A 15,571-nucleotide genomic window follows, 5' to 3' on the forward strand; every position below is an offset into this window, starting at 1 on the left:
TAATATGTATTGAACTCAAATTCATTTAGAAGTTGCACTTAACTTTTGGTATATGATATGTATTTAACTCAAACTTTGATTTATATATGATGGAAATCAGTAATATGTTCCACAAATTCGGGTGTATATGTATGTTTTTCAAGAATATTTTAAGAATTATATATTTTCAAATGTTCGATAAATTTGCTGAGTTTTTGCAGATTTTTTCCTGATTTTTTGCTTCAAAAATTTTGGGCCAAAAGAGTTATTGCCGAGTAAGAGTTTTTCATCTTTGGATGTGAAGATCTGAGAGGATTTTATGTGGGAAATATGGTTGTGTGGTTCATAAAGGAACTCTTCACCTAACTAGAGTTACACTCTTTCCTAAAGAAAAGCATGCCAATGCATGCAATATAGAGATTGGAGGTGGTTCAAAGCATCAAGTTCCATGGACTGGTGAAGGCTGATGGTACAGCAGTGGATGCAAAGGTGGAGCTCACCCCAATTTCCAGAAATAGAGTTCACAATAGAGCCTTTGAGAACTGGCATCTTGCTACTTTGCGGAGTGATTCAACAAGAGGGCATGAGTAGCATGGTGCTTCAAGATCCCAGTTACTGTTTTGTTAGTGTTTTAGAATGCCTTTTGATGTGGCTATTACGTTGTAGTAGTCTTCTGTTAGGTAGGAATGGTATGGAGTTTATACTTAATGCCATGGTGTTTCTACACTGCTATGCCATCTTCCTAGGTTGTTCAAGCAGTTTTAGTTTCTCATATGTTCTATCTTTGCTGCGCTGCTCTGTTGGAGCCCTGTATATAGAACCCCAATACTCTATTTTCAAAATAAATAAAAGGGAGCAATTATGTGCTAGGATTCAGAAAATCCCAAAGTGCATGTGTAAGATGTCTAATACACTAAAATTCTTGATATTCAACATTCATAAAATTTATATACACATTCAGATAGAAGACACATGCCCCCTATTGCTGACACCAACTACTATAGTAGCACTTACGTCTACACCCACACCTGCAGCTAGCTCCATCTGCACCAGTTATTTTCTAATCCACAAGATTGCAGTGTGACATGCAACTGTGTCTGTGGAAACAGTTCTACATTCCACTGTCCAGACAATTCTTGCCCATACAACTATTTATAATGTAGCACACAGACTCGGAGTCCCTGAGTCTTCAACAAAATATGGATTGCAAAGACGGCACAATGATTTTCCATTTTTCAAGCATAAGAAATCCAAGCTTATTCATCATAGAACAGCACAAGACAGAAATAGAGATGTACAGGAAAAACAGGAGTGCAGTATCAATGTACTAATAGTCCCCGAGGCACAAAAGAAACATACTAAAATACACCCACAGTTCAATCATTAAGTGCTATTTTGATCTTTTCAAATATTTAATAAATGTATGGATATTACACACACAGCTTTGTGCTCAATAAACAAAATGGTAAGGTTCTGAACATGTAGTGCCACTTGTCATCTGAGGTTTGAATACATTGTAAACTCAAGCGAATTAAACTGGAACTCCTGGAGAGGAACTGGATTTCTATTTCAGCACAAGACAGATACATGATGAGAAATGATGAAAATGTTTATGTTTCACTAGCAAAGGATATAAATACTAAAGAAAAAGTGCTATCATTGCATACTAAAATGGACTAAAACAGTCTTTCAAAATATTAAGGCAACAGGAAATACTTACGGATAGGGACCATAAACCTTTACTTGACGAATATGGGTATCTCGTCCATTTTGATGATTAGATAATACAGCAAGCTGCAGCATAAAAGTTTGCACAAATACTTCCCTGAAAAGCATTAACAAGGGAAAATCTGTAAGTCTAAGAAGAATGGAAAACTACAGTATATCAAAATATGTGTTTAATTAAACAAGATCACCATCACAGGTAAAAACCATTTTCAAGATTAATTGATAAGTAAACTAAAGTGTGTTGTGACCACATCACACATCACCCCATCAAGATGGGGACCCCCCTTTTTTCTTAGGATTTTGCCTTCTCTAGGAGTGGTCTCTCTATGCTCTTTTCTAGTGAATGGAGTGGACTAGGTCATCAAGTGTTGCAAGAATGATTCGTAGATGAAGGACTTGAGGATTGAACAAACAAAGCAAAGCCAGGTGAAAGAGCTAAGTGAAGAGTCATTCATAAGGTTGTGTACCTTGCCCCAACTTGAGAGCAAAATTTTCATTAAGACCGTGCACGTTGCTCCCTCATTGGAGCGAAATTTGCCTAAGTACCTTGACCCCGTACCTTGCTCAGGTCTTAGAGTGAATTTTTGATGTGCCTTCCAAAGGATCAAGAGCGAAATTCTTTCACCAAGTTGCGTACCTTCCGAAGGTCCCAGAGCTACTTTTTGAGATCATGTACCTTGCTGAGGTCCTAGAGCGAAAATTTCACCAAGGGCATGTACCTTCCAAAGGTCCCTGAGCGAATTTCCTCCATAGATGTTCTTAATGGTCAAATTGATGATGCTTTCATGTGGAAAGATTGGAAAAACTTTAGGTCAAAACCAACCAAGTGAAAGAAGATTTTGAAGTCATATACCTTCCGAAGGATCCAGAGCGAATTTTTTTATGTACCTTGCAAAAGGACAGAGAGCGAATTTCATCTCCAAGTCATGTCCTTGCTAAGGTCCTAGAACGAATTTTTTCATATACCTTGCTAAGGTCCTAGAGTGAATTTCACCTCCAAGTCATGTCCTTGCTAAGGTCCTAGAGCAAATTTCATCTCCAAGTCATGTCCTTGCTAAGGTCCTAGAGCGAATTTCATCTCCAAGTCATGTACCTTGCTAAGGTCCAAGAGTGATTTTTTTGTACCTCCCAAAGGTCCAAGAGCGAATTCATCAAAGGCAAGCATTTTTGGCACCAAAATTCCATTTAAATTTCGAATTTCTAAAAGGGAGAGCTCTAATGTGTTAAGTCGGCCAGCATTAAGGAAGACAATTTATTATTTTGTTTTTGTCAAAACAAGTCGGCCTTATATCCAAGAGACACATCCTTTACCCTAAGCGCATATATAAGGAAGGTAAATTAATCATTATAATCATCAATTCAAAACATTTTCCTTTCTCCATCAGCAGCAGGTCAGCGAACTCCATCAGAATATTGGCAAACCTCATCAAGCAATAGCGAATTTCATCAGCATAAAGGGCAAATTTCATCATTAGAGATGCAGGTCTGATCTTTTGAAGCAGGCGAATTCATCATTAAGCATCAAGAAGCAGCGAATTTGCTTAGCAAAGAAGCCTATCAGATAGCGAATTCATCTTGAAACAACCCAGATTTGCCTTTAGATGTTAGAATCGCATTCCAAACAGTGAATTCATTAATCAGTATCAGTCCTTTGATTGAAAGGAAATCATCAAAATCAGAGGTAAGGACTGCATTTAAGATCAAAAAATCAGGTCTGATTAAAAACAGAAAATCATAATTCATTCAAGTTAGGATGCATGTGAAGAGTTAGATCAGTCTTATTAGGCATTCGATTAGAATCATTTGAGTGTAGGACTGGTTTAAATCAGTATTTCACCTACATTTCTAAGGTTTTGCAAGCCTAAAATCAATAATTTTCATAACCTTGTCAAGATCCTAACTTGAACATCTTTAATAGGTGAATGATGGCAGCGCCCAAGGCAAGTGGATCGACCTCCCAACAGGCTCTCATCAAAGAAGATCAAAAGAACGATGACTTGGAGACTAAAATCACATCCCGGTGGAGCAACATTGGAGATACAAACCTTGGGAACTTCAATGTGATGAAGTTTCGTGAGGCACCATATATTGGCAAACCATCACCTATAGCCAAGAGGATAATAGAAAGGGGCATCATCAAGGCAGCCAGCTTCCCTCCTACAGTTAGATGTCATGAACTAATGATTGAGTGTGCCAAACACTATGATTCACACTCAAGGACAATTGTGGCCGAGGATGGAACCGTTCTTGCTTACCTATCAAAAACAGCTATAAGTGAATCTTTCCACCTACCAAAACAAAGGGACATGATCTATAGAAGCTTGGAAGGAGCTAAATCAATTTATGAAGATGATCCTAACGCATGCCTAGCAGTCATCAATAGGGATTGGTTGCAAAAGAGTAGACCTCACCTGAATAAGAGATACCTAATGGACCACATTGAATGGACTTCAAAGAAGAATTCATGGATTTGATCACCATGCTTAGCCGAGTTATAGGTTCTTCTCAAGCCTTTTGTTTTGATAAATGGATGTTCTTCTTCATAAAAATAATCATCCAAGGGAAAGGAATGATCAATTGGGCAAGAATCATTAGTAATAGCCTAGATGTACAACTGAGAAGGTTAGTTCCCACCAAGTCATTCCACATAAGCTCATATGTCATATATTCTCTAGCAAGGAATTATGAATATGCGGGACTACCACATAGAGGCGGAGTCGGAAGGAGGCCCAGTGAGATAAGGGTTTGTGATTCCTATAAAATATTGCATCACCCACCTAAGCAACACTATAGAACAGTCAATGATACTTTCACAATGCACATCACTAGGACTCTACAAGGTGGAATCCATCAGAGATTGTCTCCGGAGGCACAAGCACTTGTCAAACAATATGGTGCATGGTTCATTCAATTTCCCAAATTCACATACATAAGGATCCAAGGATGTCCTTCTCCTCCTTATATGTTGCCACGTTATCCAACAAACAGGATAGTACTACTTGAGGTGGCAAGACAATTGTTATCATGTACCAAGTAATTAAGGTACAAGCATGGAGGTGTCATCACTAATTCCATTTCACTTGGAAATTCAATAGAAGTTTGTCCTTCCCTTCAAGTAGCTGAAAGTGCCAAGCAAGAGTTATCTCTCTATTCATTTACACCATTTGCTTCTAGAGATAACTTTGATCCCTATGGTAATGTAGAAGAAATGGCTGGAAGAAAGCATAAACATGTGTTTCAAGTAGAAGACTTTTGGATGAACGCTCAAGATGACTTGGAGATAAAGAAGAAGATGCACTCCTGGTTGCCTCTTGATCTCGTCAGGAAATGCAAAGTTTATAGAGTGGCCGATCAAGCACAAGATAGTGGTAGATATATCCAATCTACCTATGAGATGGAAGATAAAGGAATAAAGATTAATTGGGATGAAAAAGAAGTCATAGATTTGAGGGAATTGATGAATCAAGTCTTAACTTGCACCAACAGATGGGTAGATATCCAGCATCAAAAATTGAAGGAGCAAGATGTAACAATGACATTCAATTTGGAGACAAGGACAGAATAAGAAGAAAGGGCAAGTGTAAGTGAGAGCACTTCTCATTCTAAAGGATCAAAGAGGAAGAATGAACAAGGAAAGAAAGAGGCATCCAAGAAGAAGCAAAAGACAAATTCTGATCAGCCTCCTAGCGCTTCTTCTAGGCATGAGAGAGAAATAAATCAAGGCAAGGATCAAAGGATAGATGAAAGCATGGTCCATGAGGTGGATGTATCAATGGAGTCTACAATACAAAATGACAGGAATGATAGACAAGATAAAGGAAAAATGCCACAAGAATCATCAAACCCAGCCCTTCATATCCAGATTTGTGATGATGAGGAACAGGGAGATAATAATGAAGCAACTTCCCCTCCCAGAAATGTGCCATTGCCTGAAGAAGTGCTAGTAAAAGAAGGAAGATCTTCTATCCTCGACTAGCTCAAAGAAAGCCTTGCCAAGGAGGTAATAATGGAAGAAGAAGAACAAGCATTTGATTTGGAGAGTCTTTTAAATGGACCTCAAGAAGTCATTGAAAAGAAAAAAGCTTCAAAGATGTTTAAAGTAATAAGAGACGATACAGGCTGTAGGAAGATACAGATTGCCATTCCCGTAGTAGATAAGTATGAGGATGAGAATACGGCAGATGAAGATGATTTGGAGACATTTGACTTAGGTCCACTTACTTTTGAGCAAGCCATGGATAAAGCAACCGATTCAGTGAAGGCAATCAATGGGAAGCTAAAGGCTGAAATAGAGAAGAACAAAAGTTTGAGAAGGTGATAAATGCATGGAGAAGCTATTTCCATCTGTTCAAGGAACCATTAAGGCAACAAGATCTGGTTATCACACCTCCACCAATGCTTCCTTATGAGTCGGTGAATCATATGGAAAAGATAAAAAACTCAGCACAACTCTTGGATGCATGGATCAATAAATCTTTCACAATGGCTAATGAGTTTGTGAGAAATGTGATGAAAATACTTGGTAGAGCCATTCGTGTTCTTGAGATAGTTCATAACCTCATGGTAACAGTTGATGACTTGACTCATACTAAAGATGTCACCATCCCAATATTGCAAGCAACAAGGAAGACACCTAGACAGATACTAGCACAAGAGGGGGTAATTAGAAAGGAATCAACTCCTAATCTGTTACAGTGGTCAACTTTGCTTCAAATGAAGAAACTCCTTTTTGAAGACATTAGTAACAGATGTGATCAAGTTGAAGATATCGTCCATCCTATTCATGACAAGGTAATTGAGGTGATGTGCTTCATTTTTGACAAAAAGGCAGAAATTGAAACAAATGTTGACATTCAAGGATTGGAGGACAGGATAAAAGTCATCTTTCAAGGAGAAGGTGGACTAATCACAAAAAAATAGTTGGATCATATGTATACCACTATGTTCCTTATTGATAGGACAAAAGAACTTGAGCATGCATGGGAGACAACACTTCTTGCAGCCTTTGATGAAGTAATCCACCTAGAAGAACGAATGAAGAATCTACCTGAGATTCCAATTTTTGAAGTTGAAAGTATGACGTCCAGATTCATTGAATATGCCAAAAAGGAAAAGGAGAAAGGGAACAAAGTTCTAGAAGAAAGTTTGTTATGATCCCACTTGGCATTTCATTTTCCTATTGGAGGATGCTTCCTCGATTTTCGTGTTGGCACATGCTATCTTCTCATTGGTTGATTCATGATGATGATTATCTTGATAGGGTTTTCATTTGTATCAAACCCTAATTAGGGTTTAGGTGGCAAGATCTTGGCCCTTGATCTTCATTCGATCTCGGCCCTTCATTGTATTTGGGAGTCTTATATAAACTCCACTCATTTTATTTGTAATGGTTAATAGCAATAGCAATAGAATAGTACAAGAATAGAAGAGAGAGTAGAATAATAGTGCTAGAATAGTGGCAATAGAAAGACTTGAAGAACTGTTGTTGTTTGGCTATTGGATCAATAAAACATTGAAGTTATGGTGTTTTTATTCAATCTTTGAAGTCTATTGCATGGTTCCTTATCTTCTCAAGTCAATCTTTGATGTTAGATTTAGTATTGAGATTGAATGATGGCATGTTATATTTGACGTATTGTGAAGCTCGTTATCCATGCCACTAGCTTTCTTGCTGATTGTAAGCAAGCCTTGTGTGGTCAACTGGAACTCTTAAAATTGCTTAAGTTCGATTATTGCTCAATCATTGATATGCATTCAACTAATGGTGTCTATGATTAGTAGTGATTTGAAAATCCCCAAACATCCTTAGAAGATTACACTAGTTCTAGTGCAGTTGTTTGTGTATGGCGATGCTACAACTAGTTGAGTTTCACTTGTGTCATCCTTCATCCATCCATTCTTAGGATAGTTTAGAACTTCTCTAAACCCCCATCTTTTGCCATTTTTTTTAATTATTCAATAGTGTTAGGAAAGAACTTCATTGCATATCATCTGCAAACCACTTCATGAAATCTTTTCGAACCATAAATGCCCCTAGATGAAACAGCAATCACAACGACCAACAAAGTTTATCCACACGTAGTGATCCTACATTTATGAACCTTGGAATCTTCTCGAATGATCCTTAAGCTAATCTTCAGCATCCGAGAGATTTTGTTCAAGATAGGATAAGATACTCTTGGGTATTTTATTTTGTGTTCGCATGTGCCTAAAAAACACATCAACAAAGTGCATGCCAATAAAAATTCTTGGTAAATTCATTGCAATGATAATTGACAAAATGACATCTTTGACATCTATCAACGTCATGAGCAGCCAAACTGTATCCAAGTCTCAATCAGAGGTGTCGGCATCTATTTTGACTGCAATGAAAGCACAAATCCTAAGTCTGATAATGTCCTTCGGAAATTGAACTAGAACTAGAGGATCACACTGCACAAGGCTTAGGAAATACAGGCACAAGGAACTCCTCCTGGCTCTTCTAACATCCAAGGACAATGTGTTTCTTGGAATAAGAACAGGCTGTGACATAGAACTATCATCAAGGTCTAAGTTGGGAATGACAAATGGTAACCATCCAGATATTACTGTGGGAAGAAATAAGTTGGGGTGTCTGTGTGGTTCCTCACCTTGGGAGAACTGCTTCTTTACTGAGCCTGTGACTAGAATATCTACAAGGTGCTTGATGCCCTTGAAAGGCTGAAATGAACTACATAAAAACCAAAAAAAATTATACTCTATATTTTACCCTCTATGAATCCTCAATAAAATGTGTTAATATTCAATGCTCTAATAACCCCACAACCAAAGTAGCCGAAAACTCCTTTATCCCTCCCTGGGCACGCATATCCCCGTATCCGTTCTCATATCTGAAATGGATATGTATTTGATACATCCCAGATACACGTCGAATACTATACCCACAAGTGCCCAAAAAACCTTGATTTCCAACCATGCTAGATACTATGTGATTTGATTTTTTTTAAACTTGATGCAAATCTTCCTAAAATTAATTTTAAAAAACTTCATTCATGCCTTTTTTTTTTAAAATTGGTATAGACAAAACCTACACCAAATGAGAAAGACAAATGAAATGTTTTTCTATTTCAGTGACCCATTTTTTGGGTTAACTATTTCAGTGACCCATTTTTTGGGTTATCTTCCAATGCAACTCTACTATTTTTGCATATTGTAAAATGTTAAATCAACATATCATTATTTGTGTAGCAATTATGTGTCTATATTGCTTTTGAAGTAATGAAAATCTCCTTGAATAACTTAGAAAATTGTGTTAAATATATGTGTATGTGTTTTTTATGAATGGCATATCCAGCCATATCCATATTCGGTCTTAAAAAATGGTCGTATCCATATGCGATACCGCATCTGTCTCCATGCAACTTTGCCCACAACTAATCCATCATTTATACTCCAACCATTTAAATCGTACAATTTACAGAGCAGAAGATGAATTCTCCATCATATTACCATGGCTAGAACAAAAATTTCTAATCTCAAAAGTAAACACATATATTTCATCTGTAACATATCTTCATTTGAATTATTTGGAGTCAGAAACTAAAGTGTCACAAGGAAACAGACAAAACAAATTTAGATAGCCATCATGGAATATATTAGCTCCTTATGTCCAAGAGAGATAGACAAAAGGTTTATGCCTTGTAAGGAAAAAAATGAAACTATTGCCTACAAAATATTTTATTTTTCCATTAAAATCAATTTTCTTGTATTTAGCAACTTCCTAATATAAAGCAAAATCAAGAGAGGAAAATATAGGCAACATAGAAAAGCCAATATCGTAAGAAATAATCATGACTTACCTAGATTCACTTGGACACAATGATATATATGTCCAACCGGTAGGCTCCACTAGTTCCACTGATTTGATTTCCTGCAAGCTTCAATATAGAAGGTTACCATATATTTGAGATGAAATGAAGAATATCCTGAGCCAAACGAAGAAACAAAGAAAAGAATTATTAATGCCAAAATGTTAATGAAAAATCTCGCATCATTTGGTTGATTGCCAATTGCAACAGTCAGAGAAATAAAAGAACTTCAAATTCTAAATAGATTTTAAGATACTTGCTGGTAGATTGCAAGTGTGTCAAAAGATCTTATCATCTTACAGTATTCATTATTCCTGTGTGGTTGTTTAGTAGCTACCAAGTAAATGACATCCAAATGAAGATCAGGAAGTTCCTTTGGTCAAAGATAAACATAAACAGCACTCAGTTAAATGGGATTGGTGCTGCCTTGATAAAAATGTGGGGGGGGGATGGGCTTAAGAGTTTTAAAGATTCAAGGAGTAGCCCTAGCAGTTAAATGGATAATTAAAGTGTTGGATGGAGATGGATCCTGGAAAACACTAATAAGGAACAACATTAAGCTGGTTGTCCCAAAAAATGCTAAGACCTGGAGGTTGCTTCCTTTTTTGTGATCTGTTAGTGGGTTCATTTCCCTGTGACCCCTGCAGGATCCTTGATATTCAAGAGTATCTGGAAGGCTTGGGAGCTTGTCAAATCCAGTATCAATAATAAAGGCATGCTTTTTGGCAATAACCTGATTCACTTTGGAAGATCCATCTAGTGGAATCTTTTCCACAATAGAAAGCCTCTTGCCCTTCTTCAAGGGTGCTCTGCCAAAAATTGGGCATCCAAAGGCATTGAATGTTTTGAGAATATTCTTAGTGAGGGTCAGCTGAAAGCATGGGCTGCCTCTAACTGGCGTACCTACTCCATACTTAGGAATTCTTGTAATAACCTGCATCTTCCCAGGAAATGTATTAAGGATAATGAGATGTTTAAAAAAATATTTGGGCTGATGATTCTAATATTCTAAATGTTAATGCTAGATTGGTTTACAAAACAATGTGCAATAATGATTCTTTAATTCTTTATCTTAACCATGTTTAGAAACTCTCCTTGTCTAATAAACAGTGGCAGGATACTTTTCACAGGCTGTGGAATAATGTTGCTGAGCCAAAGAAAAATTGTTTCAAATGGCTACTAATATTACAAAAGTTACCATACAAAATGAATCATTCTGATATTGATATCTGCAGCATCTGTTGACAGCCGGAAACAATAAATGTCATGCCCCTGCAATGACGCCAATATTCGCACCATTCCTAAGTGAATAAGGTACATCCACGAACAGAAAATTGTCTTATTTAAGACTTCACAATTTTCTGAGATTCTGTTGGACCAAGACTGTCTCTATTCTATCAGATTAACTAACCCTGCACCAACGCATAGGATTATTAACACTGCAACCTTAGTCAAAGACCTTATAAGGAGTGACATTATCAATATGTCAGTATATGATATATATATTGGGGCAGCAATTTATTATGCTAGAAGGCTGTGATTGCATATAGGAGTAAGATCTGATTAATGATTAAGGAGCAGCAAAGTTGTCTCATTAAGAAGCAAGCTTATTCTTTATAAAGCTGCGATCTTGATAGTGATTAAACAACATCATTAAGTTAACAAGGTAACGATTAGGTTTGGTTATGCAGAGGTATCATCATTAAGAAAGGTTGCAACCATTATTAAGGGTCAACATCTCTCAAAAACAAGCATTGATCTAATAAGAATTGTAGACCCAGAAATTAATATATTTATATATTTATCACACAGCAGTACATATCTACCAGATATTGTGGTATGAATTTAATGAATTATCATAGGATTTGGATAGCTCACTATATGTTTCCACTTGATGGAAGTAGAAAGATAAGCAGTTGTTAAAAGCCAAGAATCACAGTCTCAGCAGTATCGAATTAAGACAAAGTCTATATATCGATCTGAGTATTTTGGTATGAATAATAATATGCGACATTCTGATTAGGTTGAACTATTACTGTTTTCTACAGATATGAAATAGGCATATTATTTGGATAATACATGATTACTGTTATATATATTTATATTTAAATATGGTATTATTCTTGTTTACTGTAATCACTGCATAATTAAATAAATACATTGATTCCTTTAAAGCTGCATCCAATCTACCATACCATTATGGAAGGGAGATGTGGGCATATAAGGAAAGCAAGTGGCTGGATGGTCCATTCGAGTTAAGCCAGGAGGCCGAATGACGGATGTACTTCCAAGCCCCTGAACTTGATGGATAGGCTCAAGGCACCTTGTATGATCTCCCGTTGGCTTCATAGCATGGATGAGTCATTGGGTAAAGCCTCAAAGGAAACCCACACGTATTTATAGGATGATGAATAGGGTTCTATTTGTAGCTTGTTAGATTATATGTTTATCTTTTGATAACTAATTTGATTACAGGTTCTACATCAACCTCAGTGTTCCACTTTGCTTGGGTTTTTCAATTTGCTGAGTCTTGGCCGAGTTTTTGCCAAATCCGGGCGTTGAGTCCTAGTTCGAGTCAAAAATCAGCTTGCTGAGTCCAAGCCGAGTCCGAGTCTTCCAACTATGGTTTGGGAAATGTTTGTAGTGCATTTTTTTGTTTTGGGAACTTCTAGAGCTTTGTCCTTGCACATACAAAGTTTATTTGAGTGTTGTTTTTTGAGAGTGGAGCATTTTTTCTGCACTTCACAATGATGCTTACATTTTGTTTCCATTTTGCTTTAGAACTATACTTTCAACTTGTGGACCTTGTTTGTAAACTATAAAAATGCATTGTATATGCACTAATTATAAAGTGTCGTCGTTTTTTTTTTGCTTGAGAGTTCTTTGATGGAGATTGTGTATTTGAGCTTTATCATAAGTTCAAATACACAATCTCCTCAATCTGAAGACGGGATCATCAACCTCAGTGTTCCACTTTGCTTGTGGATCAACCTCCTCTAAAGTGATAGGAGATGTGTTAGTGCCCAAGATCTGTTTGTGATGGAGGTGAAGGTTGTAATGAACATACACAAGATCATTCAACCTTTGCATCGCCAACCTATTGCGCTTTTTGGAGTGAATATGCTTGAACATGCTCCAATTGTGCTCACATCCTAAAGCACTACATGGCTGGCTCAAGATACGAACTGCAATCTTCTGTAGATTTGACACCTTATTGCCAAACATCTCCCACCATGCATCTGAAACGAAAAATAATAAAAATCATTTTTATTCTATATCTTTGAGTTTACAATAATGGTAATAGAATCATAGATAGAAAAGTTTATGATTTAAATTTTAAACTATGCCTTGAATAGATTACCTGACATCATTTGTGTTCGGTTATTTTTACTTATGTCTCATGAGAAAAAGTCTCCTTGTGCATTCCTAAACATCTCTATCTCACAGACTATGTGTGCTCCAAGCCTCCAATTGATGAATCAGATGACATTCGCTCTACAACTTCATAGAGCTCACTCCACACCTCGTCATCGGCCTTGAAATTTGGGCGAAATTGGAATGTCGGATTAAGGTAGTAGGCAGTTGCATGTTTAGGCCTATGAAGCAGATTGTACCATCGTCGATCAATGACCTCCCATATGGGACCATACTTAGCCTGATTCCCTGAATAAATGGCTCCAATGGCCTCCTTCACCCTATCCATGCCCTCATAAATGTAGCCCATTGGAGGCTTCTCTCCATCAGCAACTCGTAGAAGAGCAACAAGAGGCTCTATGAACTATGATCACAAGTTGAAAGTTAAAACATTAACCTTTAAGTTTTAAGTTTAACATAAAAAAGTGTAAATAAAAATAAGGAATATGAAATGGAAATCAGAACAAAAATATAATAGATAACTACCCGCACAATCTCTTTGGCCGGTTGCCAAAAGCTATGCTCACCAAAAACCCGATCAATCGTCTCAATCCTTGCAGTGGTCTTTGCATATGATGATGTCATCCACTCCTCACTTACAAACATGCCTTTCAATCCGGCCTTGGACTGAAGCAAGGATTACATGATAAAATTTGTTGCAAATCAAGTAATTCCTAGATGAGCCAACTCTTTCGTATTTGTGGAATTTCTCATAAGGTTGAGGACCTGTTGGTGTCTGTTTTATCATCTACCAAACATTAGGATAGGATACCCGAAGGTATTCTATCATCTCCTGAAAAATCACTACTGATTCCAAGGTCTATATGTGCGAACAAGCAACTTTAGTGGAATAGCTTCTTGGGTAGTGTATGCTGAAATTTCAAGGGGGACTTACGTTTGACAAGCATCTTGAACTACTGGACTTAGATGGATTTAGCAATTTTAGGCTCTTCTTTTTTGGGGGGAATTTTCTGGGATTTAGACTTTCAAAGAAAGGGAAAAAGGGATAGGGTTTAGGAAGGCTAATCTAATCCTACGAATTCTGGAGACAGTATCAATTGGGTGCTCTCGAGAAACCAAACCTTGCTTCGCCACACTAGGGACAACTACACAAGGCCGGTGCAATCTTCAATGGGTTGTGCTTATGATCGAGATATTGGGATGCACAGGGGATGGGCTCAGACTAACTTTGCACGGTGAGATGGAAATCATCCATACACGAAAAGTATGAGCGGAGATACACCATCAATTGACACTTATCAAATCCTTCATTCGAATTAACAACAATGAAAGCAAATCTAAGTTAATTTTAACTAAGTGTTGAGGCAATTGAAACCATGCAAATCATTCAAATAATTGAGATTCCAAAGCAGCGCACATGCAATATATTATCTGGAAATGACCTTAAGCAACAATACATCAAAAACCTCACACTTTTCAAATGAGAGGAGGCAACCTTATATAGTTTCTCAAAAATAAATGAATGGCAGAGATCAAACAGTGATCAAGGGCCAAGATTGAAAGTCCTAAACCCTAATTAGGGTTTCCCGAAACTAACTACCTGTTGACGTGTATTTTGTACACAATCATACACAGAATAAAATACCCAAGGGTACCTTATCCTCTCTTGAATAAAGTCTCTGATTGCTGAAGATGTCGCAAAAAAAGGATCAATCAGGATGACTCCAATGTTCTTTTATGTAGGGTCTCTACGTGTGGATAAGCACCAGTGGTCGTTGTGATTGCTGTTTCATCAAGGGGCCTTACGTATCCGAAATGCAGGAACAAGATTTCCTAATACTAATGAATTCCAAAAAAGATCAAAAGGGGTAGGGTTTGCAAGGGATAAACTCTAATCTAATCCTAAGAACAACACAATGTAGGCTAGACTTGGCAAGATTCTACCAACTTCAGTATTGCCAAGGAATTACAACTTTACTGAAACTGATGCGATCTTCTAAGGTGAATAATGATTTTCAAATCATCAAGAATCATAGGCACTACCATGAAGGTACATATCAATGACTCAATAATGAATGAAGGTTTATGCAATCCAAATATTTCCAATCGACCACACAAGGTGTCCTTACAATCAGCAAGAAGCTAGTGGTTTGGAATGCGAATCCCACCAAAGATCAAGCCCAACACTTAGTCCTTCAAACTTAAAGACTACTTTGACTGAGAATGATTTAAGAAAGTAAACAACCATGAAGATAACCACAAGAATTGCAATAAAACACCATAACTTCAATATTTTATTGATCTCAAAGCCATCATAAACAACAATTGTTTGAAATTCCTTCTTCCAAGCTCAATCTTGCTACAAAATAACTTGCTTCTCAAAAACTCTAACTATTTCTTATTGCTCTCTCTTAATTCTATATCTCTATCTATCTATCTATATCCCTCAAAATGAAAATGAATGAGGGTATAAATAGCATCCTCAATTACAATGAACGGTCCAGATCAGAAGAAGATCAATGGCCAAGATTATGACACCTAAACCCTAATTAGGGTTTATTACAAATAGCCCCCCTTTTATTGAACAATATTAAATGCATAGCCAAATATTAAATTTGGCACAAAAATCTAGGAAACATAGA

General features: G+C 37.0%; 1 protein-coding gene across 2 annotated transcripts in view; it reads right to left on the minus strand.

Moving 5' to 3' along the window:
• Positions 1 to 1,181: 1,181 nt before the first annotated feature.
• Positions 1,182 to 15,571, minus strand: part of LOC131038569 (anaphase-promoting complex subunit 10) — a 99,567-nt gene continuing 85,177 nt past the window's right edge. For both annotated transcript variants that reach the window (XM_057971056.2, XM_057971055.2), the window contains 3 exons: positions 9,546 to 9,616; positions 1,700 to 1,804; positions 1,182 to 1,543 (listed from right to left, as the gene is read on the minus strand). In XM_057971056.2, coding sequence (XP_057827039.1) covers positions 1,474 to 1,543; positions 1,700 to 1,804; positions 9,546 to 9,616 — 246 coding nt within the window. In that variant the 3' untranslated portion in view covers positions 1,182 to 1,473. The remainder of the gene's footprint in view (positions 1,544 to 1,699; positions 1,805 to 9,545; positions 9,617 to 15,571) is intronic.

Source organism: Cryptomeria japonica, chromosome 10, assembly GCF_030272615.1.
Source record: "Cryptomeria japonica chromosome 10, Sugi_1.0, whole genome shotgun sequence".
NCBI lineage: Eukaryota > Viridiplantae > Streptophyta > Pinopsida > Cupressales > Cupressaceae > Cryptomeria > Cryptomeria japonica.